The sequence below is a fragment of the Cavia porcellus genome, unplaced genomic scaffold, assembly GCF_034190915.1.
Source record: "Cavia porcellus strain 051 isolate PalLab524CR breed Dunkin Hartley unplaced genomic scaffold, mCavPor4.1 scaffold_2, whole genome shotgun sequence".
Taxonomy (NCBI): Eukaryota; Metazoa; Chordata; class Mammalia; order Rodentia; family Caviidae; genus Cavia; species Cavia porcellus.
The window spans coordinates 102732735-102747865 of NW_026947485.1; the positions used below are offsets into that span (position 1 = coordinate 102732735).

General features: G+C 34.7%; 1 protein-coding gene across 2 annotated transcripts in view; it reads right to left on the bottom strand.

Annotated features, from left to right (window-relative positions):
* CUNH10orf143 (chromosome unknown C10orf143 homolog) overlaps positions 1-15131 on the bottom strand; it is a 59215-nt gene that overhangs the window by 12291 nt on the left and 31793 nt on the right. The window contains exons 2-4 of one of the 2 annotated variants that reach the window (XM_063244953.1): positions 7710-7749; positions 2694-2858; positions 2520-2582 (exon numbers count right to left, since the gene is read on the bottom strand). In XM_063244953.1, the coding sequence (XP_063101023.1) occupies positions 2520-2582; positions 2694-2858; positions 7710-7749 (268 nt within the window). The remainder of the gene's footprint in view (positions 1-2519; positions 2583-2693; positions 2859-7709; positions 7750-15131) is intronic. The other variant, XM_063244952.1, reaches the window with a different exon arrangement.

The following is a 15131-nucleotide window of genomic DNA, read 5'->3' on the forward strand; positions in this document are numbered from 1 at the left end:
CAGAAAAAGTCCTTGCATGGGTGAGAAATGACTCAATGATTTACAATAAGGAACAGAAAAACCACAGGAATGCAGGCATCTAGCTGAGACAACGTTATTGAGAATTCAGAGCGGACCTGATCCGATCAGCTGATATCCCCTTGAGGTTAGAGATGTGCTAGACTAAGATCAGAATAGTAAGGAACTTACTGGGAGAAAGTCCCCAAATACTCTGAGAATCACATGCGAGTCTCCTGTTAGGAATTCCACACAGACTACCACTGACATCATCTTTGCTTTTCTTGAATCCAAGGGAGCCACTCTGAGTCACCTGAGAGCTATAGGCAGGAGGGGACACATTGATGTGCAAATGGGCAAGGGATTGTGAATGGAACCTCCAATATGATAAAGTCTTCTGAAATTTGGAATTGTTGCCCATTGGTGACTTACTGTTAAAGTTCTATTCCCTGGGATCTTGCTTGCATTTCTAAAAATACTATTTGCTTTTTATTTAACACTGAACCTTTGGTGTTTTAGAATATAAAAATAGTGTCTTATTATTTTAAAAGCTTAGGAGTGAAACTAGCCATATTATTAGAAAAAGAAGATATATGCAGCTATAGTCTGTTCAAATATCAAGAAGTGTGACTTTTCAAATTCACATTTCAATCTTTATTTACATAAGACTTTTAGAAATAGTAGGTGTAAATATTAAAACGCCCAAGCCTGGGTGAAATTTTATTGAGAATAACTACAAATAAAAGGAAACTGATTTTTTAAAGTCAGTTTCTGAAATTTAGATGAAAAGAATATTGAGCATTAACAAAAAATGATATTTACATATCAATGTAGGTTTTCTGCTCATAGATTCATTTCCTGTGAAACTAACAGTGACAAGCTTGGGGAATTACAAAGGAAGGAAAAACCCTAATCAAGTAGGTACTGTTGTTCAAACAGAATATTAGCCACAATGATCCAATCAGTTGCTTGAGCTAAATATTATTTTTTTCTCTAAGCCATTCATGCCAGAACACAACTTCTCAGAACATTAGAAATTCACATTACATTTGAAGTGTCTGCCTCCGACAGAGGAGGGAATTTGGAAAGTATATTCCACTGAAATGGTGTGGGAAAAAGAAAGGGTACCACAGCCAGGTTTGGTTGCATATGCCTGTTTCCCAGCACTCTCGGAGGCTGAGGCAAGAGGATCACAAGTTCAAGCCCAGCCTGGACAACTTAGTAAAACTCTGTCCTAGAATGAGTTCCGTGCAAAACCCTAGATTCAATCCCAATACTGGGAAAAAAATAATAAGGAAGAAAAGAGAAAAGGATAGTAGTCAGTCACTAGCAAACAAGTAATTTACACCTAACAGGACCATCTTTCTCAAATTAAGTATTATTTACAGTATTTGTATTTCAGGACACAACTGGCAGGCATGTGAATCAACCTAAATATATTCAATTTAAATTGTTGGATCTTTCATTTTAGTACAGTTGAGAATTATACTGAAGAATGCAATACAACTTGTAGAAATTTTTCTGATAATAGCACACATAAAATAACAAGGTATAGTTTTGTGGAGCATTCAATTTTGTTTTCATATTTATCTGATGACTTTAGATAATGAGATTCACATGAATGACAGATGTCATGGTATTAGTCTTTATTTAGGACAGAATCAGTGCCTATCATAGTAAAATCACAATAGCCTGCAATATGTCAACTGAATGTCTCTGTAAATTATGGACTTAATCTTCTACTTATCAAAAACAGCAATATTCTTTGCTGAATACCTTTAGGGGGCACTCTCAGAAACACATATACATATACGCACACCAATTCTTGGTTTCTATGTGGAATTTAAATACAATTCGATTTTATTGCAATATCAAGATTTCAGCTTTAACATAAAAAAAACCCCAAGAATTACAGAGGTTATCAAAAAAATATTAACTTGTTCTTAGAGTAAGTTCAAAATTAATAACAAAGGTATTATTATGCTAATATATACTTTATGATATTCTGCCCCATGCAGCAGACTGAGAATTGACTCTGGTGGGGTTTTTTTTTAACCTCCCTTTCCAGTGAATTGACAATGTGAATACCGTGCTTCCTTCTGAAATCTAATGTTTATGTGACATTTGTGGAAACATGCAAGGAAAACTTAAATGGGAAAAATACAAAAATAATGTGGATTCCCAGTTAAGTAATTAAATAAGATCTGGTCTTTTCCCTAAGATGTCTTTAAAGCAGTTCTCTTTCTTCCCCAAGTAAAGTGTTCTCTTCCTTTCCTAAAAATCACTTTTTAGGAAGAATATTTGATGTATTTATTTACAATTTCTATTTCTGATCTGAAGCTGGAAACAAATTAATGTGTACTCCCACAGAATGCTAAGCAAAGCTCAAATCAATCTTTACCTTTATTTATGTTACTCATTCTTTAGAAATGTAATTGCAGTTTTTATTAACTTTGGTTTATGGATCTAATATTTAAGAAGAAGTCTATCTTTTATGTCACAGCAAGACAGAATGCACTTACAGATTCCCCAGCAACACATCTTGGGCAAGGCTGAATCGAGCTCCTTCCGCCGTTTTGAGGAATCTAACAAACCACAGGCACAGATGTATTAGAACAAAGATTATTTATTCCTAGTATTTTAAAAATATGTAAATAAGTTCACAACTGCTTTGGCAGCAACAGGAACTTACGCACCACTGAGCTGGGCCTTCCCTGGCTGCCCAGTGGCCACGCTGCAGGAGAGCCACCTCTTGGCAGAGGCTCCATGTCCTCTGTGCCCCAGGACCCCAGAACAGTGGTGTTCACCTGAGGGCTGCCTCTCTCCTGTCCACTGGCTTCTGCTATCCTGCATGCCCGTTTCTGAGGGAAACACAGTATCACATTAGATGTCTCATAAAGCGCACAATACTCTAATTGAATCTGCTTTCAGAATACTCAAGCTCCAAATACAAACCCCTGTGGAGCAGGAAAACTTTATAGGACTTTTGAGTAGATGACTTTAAACTTATCTGTTCAGGAATAACGACCATCAATTACATTTAACCTCATTATTTCTAGCACTGTCTGATAGTTACTTAACTTTGTAGATTTAAAATAGTCATTTTAAACAATTTTGGCTGAAACTCTATAATAAACTACTGTGACTGGTTTATTGAAAATGTACAAATCTATAAATTTTGTTCAAGAAAGTAGTTATATATTTCAACATATTTTGCTCAGTATTGAGTTACATACTTTCTTAACACAATATGAGTAATTCACATGTGAATAATTCTCTGTCTTACTGGCACTGACGAGCAAATTAATTTTATTGATTTCAAATCTGCACGGTCCATAATGGGTAACTTCAGGGAAAGCCAGCATTTGGTTTTTGCTTCCACTAGAACTAAAGAAAGTAATTATAAAAGTAATCCTCCAAAATGTGAAAGAAAAAAGTATTCTGTCCCCAAATCCCAAGACTTAGTGTATTTCTAGAGTTACAATGAATTGACTGACACAGGGTTCTGGTGGCAGACCAACCTTTGGAAAGGGTCACCCAGCCCCTCTCTGGTATGGTGGCACCATATCCCTGGAAACGTTGTGCTGCTCACCACAACGTCTGCTGCTATTTAATTCCCAAGGTGAAAACTCCTCTGCCACAATCTGTTGACATCACCTTACCTTCTAGAGTCATTTGCCACTATCTTGGCCAAACTCGACTTTTAACAATTTCATTTATTATCTGTATTATTTATTTAATATTTTCTCAGTTGAATTTTTACCATAATGGATTTATTCAATGTTGAGATCTTTTATCACGGATTTACAGTACTAGTTTTATCGTTCTCTAACACAACTTAAAATAGACACTTAAAGATTAAAATAAAATGTGTTAAACACTGGACCATTTGGAAATCACTTATAATAATTTCTTGGGGTAGAGCCTGGCTTCCAGGAAGTTGAGACAAGGGTAGTTGTGTCGCTGGCTGACCTCCCTACAGTCCTTACCAAAGGACATTAAGCAAAGCATTCAGCCACATTCTTGTGATAATTTAATGACAGGGTATGCTGGAACTTAAATATACATTAAGCAAACGAGACCATCATCAAATTCAGCATGAGAATCCCCTCAAGCTCCTGCAACAGCACAGGCTGAAGGAGAGCCCAGAAAAGGGGCCTCTAGCCTGAGAGTGGCCTAACGTGGCCCCCATAGGTGAAAACTATGAAAAGTGCCTGCACTCACCAGGCTATGGGTGTGGGGAAGGGACATCTAAGTCCACACAATGAAGCAGACAGACACAAGTTACATAGGCACTCTTCAAAACTGACTGCTTCTGGAGAAGAAAAAGATGAAAAGGGAGAAGCACCCTGTGGCAATTGAGCGGTGCAGGTAAAAAGAAAAAGAGAAACACCCGGGCTAAGTCACAGGAGGCCCACAGCAGCAGAGGACTGTCCCTCCCCATCAGTCACCCCAAATGGACAAACTGCTGCCTGCACTCTTCCCACTAACAGAAGATGCCCCTAGACCAGTGTTGGTGAACCTTTTAGAGTTTCCAGTGATAACAAACATCCAGCCACGGCACACATGCCTAAGTTTACCACTGCTGCCCTCGACTAAGAATCTTTAAAAATACCTCATGCCACAACCGTAAATTAAACCATAATACTCCAAACATAATTAAACATATTATCCAAGTGTTTGAGGATGTGAGAAAAAATACCCCAAATCAGAAATTTTTACAACAAATACTGAAAAGGGCACAAACAAGGAGAAAGGAAAGGAAGGCTGAATAAGCTCCAGAAAGCAATGGAAAGCTGAGTAAACTCAGAAATGAGAAAGCCATTAAGTGCCCAAAGGAGAAAGAGTTAAATGGAAATAGAGAGCAGTGGAGAAAAACACACACAACAAAGAAAGAAATGACATTAGAGAAGAAAAGAGGAGGGGTCAGGAATACAGGTCAGCAGCCTAAGTGTCCCTCTGGCAAGCAGAAGATCCTGAGTTCTATTCCCAGTAACCCACCACCCAAACAGAAGGCAAGCAGTAAGAATAGAAGACAAAGAAATAACATTTGTACAACTATAGTCTCTGAAAAAGGAAAACAGACCAATGCAACAGAGCTAATGTCTGAAATTACAATCAGCTAGGTGCAGTGAAGCAAGTTTGTAAGTCCAGCACTCGGGAGGCGGAGCTGGGAGGGTCTCTATGGGTTTGAGACCAGCCTGGACTCCACAGCGAGTTTAAGGCCAGCCTGAACTACACAGCAAGACAGAAAGACAGAAAGACAGACAGACAGACAGACAGAAAGAAAGAAAGAAAGAAAGAAATTAATTACAACCTATGAAAACTTTCTGGAAACAGAAAAAAAAATGGGGTCAGGGATGGAGCTCAGAGGCACAGCGTCTATCTGGCACAAGTGAGATCCTGAGTTTGGTTCTGGTACCTCCTCTACCCCAAAAAAGAACAAAATGAATCTTAAAATGAATGGCACCTTGGAAAACTAACCTAGACGCTCAACTGAGACACATTCTAGTAAACTGCTAATTTCAAAAATCAAATCTTCAAGGCCTTGGTATACAAAGATCAATGAACTTACAAAGGTAAAGAAATTAGACCAGTGGTATGCTTTTATGCTTTTCAAAGTCATAAATAAAACTATGGAGAAATATTTTAATAAACTCAATGAAAGAAATTTTGAGTCAAGATTTTAAGAACTAGCCTAGCACTCTTTTAAATATCAATGCTATAGAAAAACGATTTTCAAGATGCAAGAATTGTTCTACATTCATTAATTATACTGGAGGACTCTATGAAGCATAAACTTTAATTTAACTAGGAAATAACTGGGAAAATTCCAGCAAAGAGCTTAGAGCAAGCATTTAGATATATATCTGACTAAAACAAAGTAATCAGGCTGGAAGGTTAATTAACATACAGTATTACATACTGTGACAAGCCAGAAATGATGCATCTAAAATGGGAAACTAAGAGAAAAAAGGAAATTTTTCATTATTTTATAAGTAATAGGTGAATATTAAATGGTACTAAAAGAAAGTAAAAATCAGAAAGTGAAGGGTTAATACAAGAGGGTGCAAAGAACATTAAATAGGTTTATATACAACTAACAACTAGGAAATATCTTTCTAAATCTAAAATTTTTAAAAAGTGTATAAAAGAGCAAAAAATATACATTATAGAGAAATAAACAGCAAAATAACTAAATATAGCTATAAAATATTACAGCAGAGTTGTAAGTCAATAAGTAAGTCATGTCAATAAATTGAAATGGGCTTAACATGAAAAAAGTCTTCCATTTGGCTCCCATACCAAAACCCAAATAAATGCTATGTCCAAAGGGATACCCAAAATGCATTGATTCTAAAAGGCTAGAAATTAATAGGAAGACAAAGATTTACCAATTAATGAACAAAGAAAGGGTAGCATCAGCTCAAAAAGAATTCAAACCACAAACCATTAAACACCAATAAGGACTTCTTTAATGCTAAAACTATGATTCACATGAAGATCTAATAACAATCACAACCTTTATGAAACGAAGACTGTAAAGAAATAAAAAGAGACAGAAACACACTAATAACAAGACATTTAATACACCATTTTCATATAAGGCAGATAAATATACAGAAAATAAGGCTGGATGTAGCTCAACAGTAGAGTGCTTGCCTAGCATATGTAAGACCCTAGGTCAAGCTTCAGGATTACAGTAGCAACACCGACCAAAAGAAAAACAAAATAAGTAAAGAAAGTTTAAACAACAGGTTCAATCAACCTTACATATCTGTTGAACTTTATACGGTGGCAATAGAGAAACACTTGGATATATGTTGAACTTTATACCCTGAGTCTTCAGCACATTCACAACTGATCACATTAAAAAAAAATCAATAGTTGCCCTAATGTAGAAATATTGCAAAACACACTTTCTGATTATAGGAAAAGTGTCAATTATTAACAAAAATAATAAATGGAAGGGTATTTCCACCTGGAAATTTAATATCCTTATTATTAACTCTTAAGTCAAAGAGGAAATACAAACTGAAGTGTGCAGAATAAAAAACAAATAATTACAATGAAAACATTGCATATCAGACTCTCTGAGATGCATTTAAAGCACTACTCAGAAAAATTCATTACACTAACTTTTTAGGGGGATGGGGGGCAGGGGTATGTAGTTCAGGCTGGTATTGAACTCATTATTAAGTCATTAAGCCCAGGCTGGCCTCAAACTTGCAATGATCCTCCTGTCTCAGCCTTCTGAGTATTGGGATTACAGGCATGTGCCACCATGCCTGGGTACTCTAATATTTTATCAGTAAAAATGAAGAAAAACTAGTAAAGTAATAATCCCCAACACACAAAAACTAAAAACAGGGGGAAAAAGTAAATATAAGAACAAAGATAACAAAGAGACAAACTTAAACTAATGAAGTAGGCAATAGAAAAACAGTAAATCTAATGAATATAAATTCTGATTTTGAGGGAATTAACAAAATGGACAAATCACTAGCTGATCAAGAAAAAGGACTCAAAAATAAAAATACAGAAAATAAGAACTGCCATGGAGAAAATAATGAAACAGAAAAAAATGTAAAAATCACAAGAGAATACTTGGCAGAACTATGCAAACAAATCTGGAAATGTAGATGAAATGCACAATTTCTACACAGAAAGCATCAGAACAGACAGAGGGCTAGAAGAGGCAACACACTAACCTTCAGAGAGACCCACTCTGTACAAACCATTCCGGAGCACCTAGAAGAAAAGAAAACGTCTTACATCCTGCCATGAAGCAATATGACATGGAAACTACAAATAAATTATTGTTCTCGAGTATTAGTGCAAAAATATTAAATGAAATATGAGACTGAATCTAATATCACCTTAAGAAAAACATCCCACGACCAAGTAGGACAGCTTCCACAAATGAAAGAGTAGTTCAGTATTAGGAAACCCATTAAAATAATTTACCATGTTAGTATACATAAGGAAAAAATGCAATTATCTATATAGATGCTAAAACTTTGTCAAAACTTAAAATCTAGGACAAAAATTTTTAAAAATTAGACTTGAGGGTTATATTCTTTGACATGATAAAATACATATATCTTAATCCTAAAAAGCTAGTATGTCATTAAATAGGGAAAGACTAGTGGAATTTTTACTAAGACCAGGGAAAAAGAAAGATATCTGCTGTCTGCATTTTTGTTTGGCATTTTACTAGGGTATTACAGATATAATGAGACAAGGGAAATCAATAAGAGGCATAAGAAGGAGTAAAGTACTAACACTATTTCTATTTGCAGATGATATCATAATACATATCTGGAAACCCCAGAGACTGGTGATAAAACAAACTCAAACCATAAAGGAATTTACTAATACAAAATTAATATATAAAAATCAATAGCTTTCAAATACAAACAATATGGCATTAGAGAAAGCTCCGTTTAAAATAATTTTAATAAAGATCAAATATTTTAAAATAAGTTTAACAAGAATTGCACAAAAACTATACAAGAAGAATTTAAAACATTCCTGAAAGACAAAAAAGTAGATGTGAATGAATGAAAAGACATCTTTTATTCTTGGATATGATGACTTAACATTAAAAGATGATGGTTCTCCCTAAGGTAATTTGTAAATTCATTGTAGTCCTAGTGGGAAAAAAAAACTATTTTAGAGTTATACAAATTGATACTAAGGTATACATGTAAAAACAAACTAGAATAGCCAGGAAAACTCTAGAGAAAAAACACTAATTGATATTAAAATATACCATAAACACTCTATAATTACACAGCGTGGTACTTATGCACAGACAAATAACAGACCAATAGGAGAATATTAGGAGTCCAGATGTAAGCCTGTCAATGGAAATTTAGCACCTCAAATCTCTAGGTTAAAGAAGTACATTTAATACAGTATATTACCCTGTGACAATAGGGTAACCCCTAGGAAAGGTAAAAACTTAGGTCTGTATCTCAAACCATATGCAAAAATAAACCTAACAGATCAGAGAACAGACTACTTTAATCTAAGAATATATATATATATATATATATATATATATATATATTACATATATATATATATATATTTGTTAGAAAAAAGCATGAGTGAATTCCCTTCTAACCTGGGTATAGGGAAATATTTTCTGTGGCTGAAAATCCAGAAAAAATAAAGCAAACACTGACAAATTTGACTACATAAAAACTTCTGCAGTACAAAGCAAAACAGACAAACAAAATTTTTTAAAATTCTAAATAAATATAAGAGATACCTGAAAAGGTCAGAGGAAACTATTTAGAACATATGCCACAAGAAAAAAGCTAATAACTAGTAAATGAAACTCTCATAAAAATTGAACATAGGATAAAAATGTGAAAAAAATGGAGAAGACAAAATGGTTCACAAAAAGTTATTAAAATTTTCCTCAAACATAAGAAAAAGTGTTCAAAATTGCATTTAGAGAAATGCAAATTAAGACATCATCAAGATATCCCCTGGCACCCATCAGACTGGTGAAAGTTTAGCAATGTGTCACAGCCACTGTTGACATCGCCACAGGAACACAGGCATCCCTTTCACTGCTATGGGAAGGAAATTATCTAACAGGGCTCTGTACATTATTTTTTAACCTAGTCCCTTCCAACAATGTGAAAAAAATTGCATGAGTTTAACCACTGGAGCATTAAACTGCAATACATTAGAAATAACCTGTGTGCCTCTGTACAGAGGATGGTTGGTAAACTAGGGTACACCTGAGCAGTAGGGTACTGTGCTGCTATAAAAGGGGGAAGAAAGTTTCTATGGGCTTGTCCAGAGTGACTTCCAGAATGTATTGTTAAATGAAAGGAACCAAGTATAAAAGAGCATCCAAAATATGCTATCCTTCATGTGAGAAAGAAAAAGTACACATGTTCCTACTTATGTATGCAAAAGAGATTATGGTAACAATATTTTAGAAATTAGAGTGAGTGCTTTTCTATAGGTAGTGGGTAAGGAAAGGGACACGGAAACAGGTATGAAGAAGGAGCACATAGCTCTGTAATCTTAGCACCATAGTAGTGTTTTATATACCCAAACAATAAAAAAAATTTTGGAATTAACCAGGATGTCAGGGAAAAGGGACCCCAAAAGGAATCTAAGCAGTAACAAATGAATCTAGCTACATTACAAATGGGTAAGTCAGCCGCACTGAAGAAAAGAATTACCTTTAGTAACTTTGGAAAGTACTGCTTTCACTGGAAATGCTAAATGTGAAAAAGGCTAAATATGAAAAAAATTGCATAGACTGTAACTTAGTAAATCTGTTTTCTATAGGGTCAGCAAATTTAAAGCTAGCTTACTATAGGCACTGAACAAGTAAATATATCGTAAGTAATGAGGGCCAAGTTTCTCACATATACTCGTGTAGCAAGAAGGCTACAATGAGCTCAGTGGCGGCAAATGTGAATTGCAAGTATTGGTCTGAATTCACGTTTTTCATACATATTGACACACAGCTATAGAAACACATGCATAGATGAGTGTGCCCATGTGGATTAGAGTGTGTGTGCTCCTGCATGTCTACCTCTGGTAACAATGGCACCTTAGTGGCAACATGACTCCCAGGACCTAGACATTAACTTCTAAATACAGTGGTACCCCGTTCATCAACTTAATTAACTTAATTTGTTCTATGATTTTAGAAAAGAAAGCCACTTTTGTGTTTGTGTGGGAAAGATGGCTGTGGTTGTGCTTGTCATCACCACAGAGCTTGCAAATGAAATCATTTGCAATCAAAAGCATTTATGAACCAAAAATTTCAAAAGCATTTATGTACCGTATTCCCATAAAAGGAATCCAGGCTCTGTGGAATCAGCTGATTCAGGGATAGAGGAGGAAAAATACATGACCAGCGTGAGACATTCTCCAAAATCAAAAACATAGGAATTCTTTATAAAGTCAAAGACACAGGAAAGGGACATAAGTACCAACCTGAAGGATTTCCTAATGGCCAAAGCTGGAACAACTTAAGCAATAATGTAAATAACAGTACAGACTGTACTCTACAGAATAAAACATATACTTATGATTCTACCCAAAATAAAAACACTAAATAAAAGGGGACAGGATTTTTATTAATAATTATTAAAGATATGAATGAAATACAAAATTACCGCTAAGTAAATACTACACTGAAAATTATTTCAGACAAGATGTACTAATAGATGCTAAAATCTATAGGTAGAAGATTAAGGAAAAAACTAGATTATATGCCATCTCAAAGATATGTATTAATTACACAGTTACTTTACAGCAGATAAAACCATCTTAACCAAATTCAAGGTTAATACCACCAATAACAAGACACACTGACATCATGCACTGCCAACAGTTACACAATGAGAACGCATTACAGATGTAATATTTGTGCCAAGAATGTGTGACTTTACTTGAATTTATGAGAAAATGCTAGACAACAAAAAACCTGACTCATACTCATGACAAGTGTCAAGGTACTGACAAAAATACTACAGATTGGAAGAGACAAAGAAAACACAACAAATACATGCAATGTGGGATCCTAAAGTATATCCTGTAGATTTTAGTGAGAAAAGTGGAATAAGGTCTATAATTGATAGAGTATTGGACCAATGTCAATTTCAAGGCTAATGATGATACTATAATTACTAGCATGTTTAGGGAAGATGCACATGAGGTGTCTATACTATTCTTTTGCAGCATTTGTGTTAGTCTAAAACAATTTTATCAGAAAAAAAATAAAATTTCAAAACAATAAGAGGGTAACAACAGTTAATATGTTGTGTATTGTTATCTTTAAACTAGTTACTCAGAGTACAAGCTATTGGCATTTAACTGTCCAAGCAGTATTAATACAAACTTTTGTTTTTGATGAACTAAATACTGTAAATATATATATATATATAACTTGTGTTACACATGTGCATCTGTTTTATTTCACTTATGAGTGTGGTTTTGAGTTGCATCATTTACCTATAAAAGGCACCAGTTTATTCCTTAGAGCTGAGTAGTACTTCATTGTATAAAAATACCACATCTTTTTTGTCCATTCCTCAGTTGATGGGCATTTGAGTTGTTTCCAAGATCTCACTATTACAAATTGTGCTGCTATAAACATGAGTACACATACATCACTATGATATGATGTTTTTAATGCTTCTGGAAAGATGCCCAAAAGGAATAGGTGGGTCAAATGGGACCTCCAATCCTAGTTTTTTGAGGAATCTCCACACTGATTTCCACAGTGGCTGACCAGTCTACATTTCCACCAACAGTGGAGAAGGATTCCTTTTTCTCATACTCCCTCCAGCATTTGTTACTGGTTGACTTCTAGATAACAGTCATTCTTTCTGGGATGAGATGGTATCTCAGTGCTGTTTTAATTTGCATTTCTTGAATGACCAGTGATGTTGAACTTTTTCATGTATGTATTTGCCATTTGTATTTCTTTATCTGAGAAGTGTACATTCATCTCAGATACACATTTTTGGATTGGATCTTTAAATTTGGGAGCTTAGGTTTTTTTGAGTTCTTTTTATGTTCTTGATAGTAATCCTTTGTCCGGGGAAACTTTTCCCCACATTGTGTATTGTCTTGTCACTCTGTTGGTGGTTTCTCTTGCTGTCCAAAAGCTTTTTGGTAAACTCTGTTGTTGATTCTTTGTGATAGTTCCTGTGTGATTAGGGTTTTATTCATAAAGTCTTTCTCTACACCAATGTCTTCAAAAGTTCAACCTATTCTGTCTTCCAACAGACAATGTTTCTGTTTTAATATTTAGATCTTTGATTCAGTTTGAATTTAGTTCATGGTGAAAGGTATGAGGCCAAGTTTATCTTCAGCATGTGCAGAGCCAGTTTTTCCAGCACCATTTATTAAAGAGGCTATTTCTCTCTCAGTGAATGTGTTTGGCACCTTTGTCAAAGATAAGGTGGTTAAGTATGTTGGGAGTTGTTTCTGTGTCCTCTAATGTGTTCCATTGATCTTTGGGTCTGCTTTTTTGTTTTTGTTAGTACTAAGCTATTTTTTATAATAGCAGCTATATAGTACAATTTCAAGCCAGGTATCGTCCCTTGTCTTGCCTTTGTTGCCCAGAATTTTGTTTGCTATTCCGGGTCTTTGCTGAATTTTAGGATTGTTTTCTCTAATTCTGTGAGATATGCTATTGGAATTTTGATTGGAATGGGATTAAATTTCTACGAGAGGAGGAGACCTAAAATGGCAGAGTGGTAAGCAGCAGACAAAGAGCATCTCTGGTACAGCCACTGTGGAAATCAGTGTGGAGATTCCTCAATAAACTAAGATTGGAGGTCCCATTTGACCCACCTATTCCTTTTGGGCGTCTTTCCAGAAGCATTAAAAACATCATACCACAGCGATATATGTGCACCCATGTTTATAGCAGCACAATTTGTAACAGCCAGATCTTGGAAACAACCCAAATGCCCATCAACTGAGGAATGGATAAAAAAAGATGTGGTATTTTTATACAATGGAGTACTACTCAGCTCTAAAGAAGGATAAACTGGACACTTTTAAAGGTAAATGGATGCAACTTGAGACCATACTCATAAGTGAAATAAATAAGATTCACATATATAAATACTGCATTTTCTCACTAGTGTAAGAAACTGAAGGTAAATATGATCCAAAAGTTACAATAGATATAGTGAAGGGTAAAGAAACTGCTCAAAAGGAAAACATATTGTTTGATCAAATTTGCATACCTATATCTGATAACCTGAGCATATATTTTGAAGATAACAATATGGAATATAACAACATTGCTAAATTCCTATCATCTTATTTTGAAATCCTGTATCATGACTTTGTTGTTGCTGCTTTCATCATGTGGCTTTTGTGGTTATTTTTTTCTGTTTATTCATTTGATTTTTTCTGCGGTTTTTTTTCTCTTTAAAATAAAAAAATTAAAAAAGATTGACTGGAGTCAATAAAAAAGCAGGAGATAGTACAAATGATATTTTTTAAAAAAAATGTTCACAGACATCATGGTAGAAAACTTCCTTGGTAGAGAAAAAGAATTTGACATACAGATATGTAAGGTATATAGAACTCCAGTTAGCCACAATCAAATAAAGTCTACAGCCAGGCATATCATAGTCAAGATTCCAGAAATTCAATGCAAGAATAGAATCGTACAAGCTGTTAGAGAAGAGAAATAAATCTCCTATAAAGAAAGGACCATCAGAATCACAACTGACTTAGCATAAACCCTCAAGTAAAGGAGAGTTTGAAGTATTTCAACTTCTAAAAGAAAACAACCTTCAGCCCAGAATGTTATACCCACAAAACTATCTTTCAAAACTGATAGAGAAATAAGATACATGACAAAGAACATCTGAGGAAATTTATGACCACCAAACCAGCATTCCAAAAAAAATTAGAAATTAGACAGTTTTTACAATTGAATGATAATCATACTGAAACTTATAAGGCACAATGAAAGCAGTTCTTAGAGGAAAAATTTTAGTAGTAAATATCCAAATCAGGAAAACAGAGCAAGTGCAAATAAATGCATTTAATGATGAATGTCAAACTTATAGTGGAACCTCAAACTTCTAAAACAAGAAGAGCAGGCTAAGACAAATGGGAGGAAATTATAAAGATCAGAGCAGAAATTAATGCATTTGAGACTAAAAAAATACAAATAATCAATGACTCAAAAAGTTGGTTCTTTGAAAGACTAAATAATAATCGACAAATCCTTATTCAATCTTATTTTTAAAAAGGCAAGAAAAGACTCAAATCCCTGCAATTAGGAGTGAAAAGGGTGAAATCACAATGGACCTTGCAGAAATCCAGACTATCTATACCTACTTTGAAAACTTGTATTCTAATAAGAGGAAAATGCAGAAGAAATGCACAGATTCCTAGATACATTGAATTACCAAGCTGAATCAAGAAGATATAAAAATCCTAAGTAAATCGATGTGAATCAACTAAATCAAAGATGTAGTAAAAACCTACAACAAAGAAAAAGGTCCTGATGAATTCACGGCCTGGATTCTATAAAAAAATTTAGAGAAGATCTAACATCATTACTTCTCAAACTCTTTAATGAAGTTGAAAAGGATGCCGTATGCCCAAAT